We start from the raw sequence: 4,283 nt of genomic DNA on the forward strand, positions 1-4,283 counted from the left end.
ACATTTCCGCCATTAGTAACAATGCTAATTCACACGTTGCGTCGACGGCAATGCGAAAATTATGGAAAAATCAAAACGAGCCTGCGTACCTCTGACGCACGACAGGGTTTCCGCACGATAGAGCGCGCATTGCAGAACAATAGCATCGCCCGGGAATTATACAGTGAAGACATGTTTATTAGCTTGCAATTCTCACATGCGCATTATTCCGCCGCACGTAAGAGTCATTATTATTGTATCATTATTATTGTATCATTATTATTGTATCATTATTATGTAGTTATATTATTATATAACAGAACGCGGCGTGACAACGCCAGCTGGCATAATATTATATATATATATATATAACATGTATATATATATATATTACACAGCAGAATGCATAGAGACAGTTGCCGGGGATGGAGAGTACTCATGTCAGCTCGTAGCAAGAACAAGCGAGGAGGCCCACGCAGCTCATATTCAGCATATATTCACTATTCTTATATCTGGGGTACATGGGGAATGTATGAGGGGTAGTACCTTTATTTTGGTGGCGGTCGCACGTAGTAACGTGATTGCCACTGTCTGGTCTCCCGTACATTCTCAACTCATTCGCTTTTGCTTCCACATGCCATACCCTGGTTACTGGTCTCGACCGACTTGCCAAATTTAGCGAGGGGGCGGCCCTTCAGGGTGTTGGGGGGATGGGTCTCATCAGCCTTGGTCAGCAACCATCTAGATTCTAGGAGAAGGATGTAACCCCAAAATTAAACCAATGACTAGAAGGTCGCCGGTAAGCAGCCGAGGTGAAGGCAAGAATTCTAGGTCACGAATAGACTGATGTAACACCTTGGCCCTCCACGTTGGGGGTTGGGCCTACGTAGAGCCAACAACACTGATCCGTAAAAAGAAAAAGAAGTTACTGAACCAATCAATCATATTCTTATATTATATTTCAGACATTATAACATTACACAGCAGAATGCATAGAGACAGTTGGCAGGGATGGAGTTACTATTGTCAGCTTGTAGTGGCAGACGAGGGAACGAGCGAGGAGGGCGGCGCAGCCTCCCACGATGATGATGATGATGCCACCGCTTTCCGCTTCTCTAGAAACGTTTTCCGCTTCAGCTTCAGTCGTTTCCGTTTCTTCTTCTCTTCTTCGTCCGGATCCTGTTTCAGTAAAGCAGCAGAGAAGAACGGTTAACGAAATATCCGCTCGCGTGGGCCGTAACAACAGCGTTTAGCCGGCGAGTCTAGACAACCGCCTGCGCTGAGATTAAGACAACATCAACCACAATGCCGTAGAGCCAGTGAGTTTAATCCGTACTTATTAGCGATAACACCGCTAGTGTCCTCGCTAGCGGACTAATCCAGGGATCGGTGTTCGTGATACCGAGGCGAAGGCGAATAAAACGATTACAATAATATACGTAACCGATTAAAATAGTCTGGTTAAACACCGAGCACGGCTTACAAACACAGTAATGTGTAGAGTATTAAATGCGTGAATATGTGTTCTCTAGATGTTTTCCATTTTGTCTACCTCATTTTTTCTTGGGATTTGCATGAATGACAGTGGATTTTAGACAACGTTGATGGATATCGTAACTCCCCTTTCATCATTACATTTAGTTAAACTGGACTTGATTTATTTTATTTATAAACCTTTACTGTTTAAAGGGACAGTAGCCTCTAGGATTTTACTGCATACAACTGTACTTACTGTATGACAAATCGTCTATACCCACACGTATTTGTAAGAACAGTATAATACAAAGAAAAGTTATATATTGTGCCCCCCCACGAAAATGTAAGCCCCCCCCCCAGTGCCCCTTCGCTGAAAAAATCCTAGCTACGCCACTGGCGGTGGGCGGTGGGGGGTGCATCGTCTTGCACGTTAATTTGTCGCACAGCTATTAGGATGAAATCTTAAAGCCTAGCGCACACACCCGAGCAAAACGAGACATTTTGTTTTCCAGCGTTTCGCGTTCTGCTCGGCGAGCAAGCGCACACACGCCACCCGACACAGCACACAGCTGAGCAAAATATACAGAAACACTGCGTACAGCGCCGCTGTCACATGAAATCAAAAATAGCCATCCAATGGACATCCAATTTTGTGTGTTATGTGATATTTTTAAGGATATTGATTGGAAACCGTCTGTGGCGTTTCGCTGTGTAGCAGAACGTTTGACGCACATACCCGATCAAAACGTACGCTCATGTGAAAATACGCCTCGCGAATCAAACATTGCTTGTTCAGCGAAACACGCTCAGCTGAGCAATGTTTTCTTTGTTTCGGGAATCCGCACACAGCCACGAACATCGAGCGAAACACGTTTTACTCCACGTTCAGGTGTTTTGCTCGGGTGTGTGCTTTATGCTTAATCCGTCTCAAGGAAAGGCGCTACAAACCGACAGATGTTTGCACACGGCAAATATTTATCAACAGGGGGCTAGCTGCCGGTATGCATTGGCTGTCAGTTCACGGCAGATATTAGATTTCACAGCGACATGGTGGCACTAATGCTGCGAGAACAATACAATACGTCATGACCACGTCATACCTACGTCACAGCCCGGACGAGCGCTCGAAGCAAGTTTTTGAAACTAAATAGTACTGTTAGAAATTTAGACAAAATGTATTATAGACCTATATTCACCCACACTCATGCACTCTTTGCTTTGCAATATCTGTTATAGTTGAAATTTTCTATTACTTCGATCATTTCCGTCTCCAGCATTGTCGAAAACATTTACAACCCTTTACTCGGCTTTAATCGCAATCTAAGAAGGGAAAGAACATTTTGGTCTTCACAGAAATTTATTGCTAAATTAAAGCTTTAATTGCAAAATTGAAACTTTTACTACTGCGATCCGCAGTTTTGATCTGTTCATTCGACCAACGTTGTCTCTCTCCGTCCTCGATATAGTCCCTTGGACTTTGAAGACTAATCTTTATGGGGTTATGCGGTTATAACAGAATACATTTTTGATACGGTCTCTCTACGATGAAATCACAAGAAGTGTTTCTCCATGATATAGCTATAGAGGTATTGGCAACAGTAGTTATCATTGCAGAGTAATGATAGAGAGAAGATAGAGCTAATAGACCGTATACGCACTCAACACTCCTGTAATCCTAGTACCTCTTGTCAGAAACATCGTACAGTTAGGGTCATAATGTTAATGCTAAGATAACACTTACGAGTATTATTTTAACTTAAGAATTTTGTTACTGACAACACTTCTTGTAGTTGGTCGCAGACTACGAGGGTGGGACGTCATCGCGTAGCATTCTGTATACTCCTATAACATCGTCTTTCTAGATGGCGCTCAACAACGTTCGCATCAGGCCGCGCTCTCCCGCGAGGGAAAACTTCCGATCTGTTCTCCAGACATCTGAGATTAAAGCGACCACCCGTCGTCATCTCGCATTCACGGGGTAAACGAACAGTTTAAATGTAAAAAGCGGGACACGCCTAAACGATGGTGGGTCTTTCTCTGCGGCAAATATCCAGTGGCAGCACCACATACGTCTACAACCCGATTACGGTGCAGCAATAGACCAATATCTAACGGCGATCGTAGAATGCATTCATTCTGCGATCGGTTGCGGTGTAACGCGACGTGGCAGATTTCCCAGACAAACTTCGAGGGGTGCCTGAATCGAGACTTTATAAGCCCATTACGAGGTGATCGTGGGTAGGGAGACAGCAATACATCCCCGGGGGTTGTGCAAACACGATAGAGAGCTTAACACCGCCACAGCACACGCGCACAGCGAGCATACATGCATGCACCCTCACACGTACGTGAATTTGCCGAACATTTTTTGCAGGTCGTTTTGAATCGTTGTTTTGTAACGATTGACCGTCTGTGATTAATCGGATGTTATACGGATATATATATATATTTATTTATTTATATTTATACGGTTTCTAGTTTTGACGTCTGTGAAGTTCGTAGTTGTTCTACACGAAACTATCCATGACGTATATGCGACATGTCATGTCCTAACTCTTGCCATGTAGGCATCGGGGGGAAGCGAGACCAATAAAAGTTGAGCTTAAATGTGAGACAAGGTCACCAGTTGATAGCAAACATCCGTGTCTGTCAGCTCTTCCACACAGCACGAGATATAGGCATACACTAACACACGCACACACGCAAACACACACACACACACACACACACACACACACACACACACACACACACACACACACACACACACACACACACACACACACACACACACACACACACACACACACACACACACACACACACAC

General features: G+C 44.2%; 1 protein-coding gene across 1 annotated transcript in view; it reads right to left on the reverse strand.

The window, feature by feature from the left end:
* Positions 1-904: 904 nt before the first annotated feature.
* LOC106815713 (probable ATP-dependent RNA helicase DDX49) overlaps positions 905-4,283 on the reverse strand; it is a 24,488-nt gene continuing 21,109 nt past the window's right edge. Inside the window, 1 exon segment of the mRNA XM_014820217.1 lies at positions 905-1,158. Coding sequence (XP_014675703.1) covers positions 1,006-1,158 — 153 coding nt within the window. The 3' untranslated portion in view covers positions 905-1,005.

The sequence above is a fragment of the Priapulus caudatus genome, unplaced genomic scaffold (assembly GCF_000485595.1).
Source record: "Priapulus caudatus unplaced genomic scaffold, Priapulus_caudatus-5.0.1 Scaffold1182, whole genome shotgun sequence".
NCBI lineage: Eukaryota > Metazoa > Priapulida > Priapulimorpha > Priapulimorphida > Priapulidae > Priapulus > Priapulus caudatus.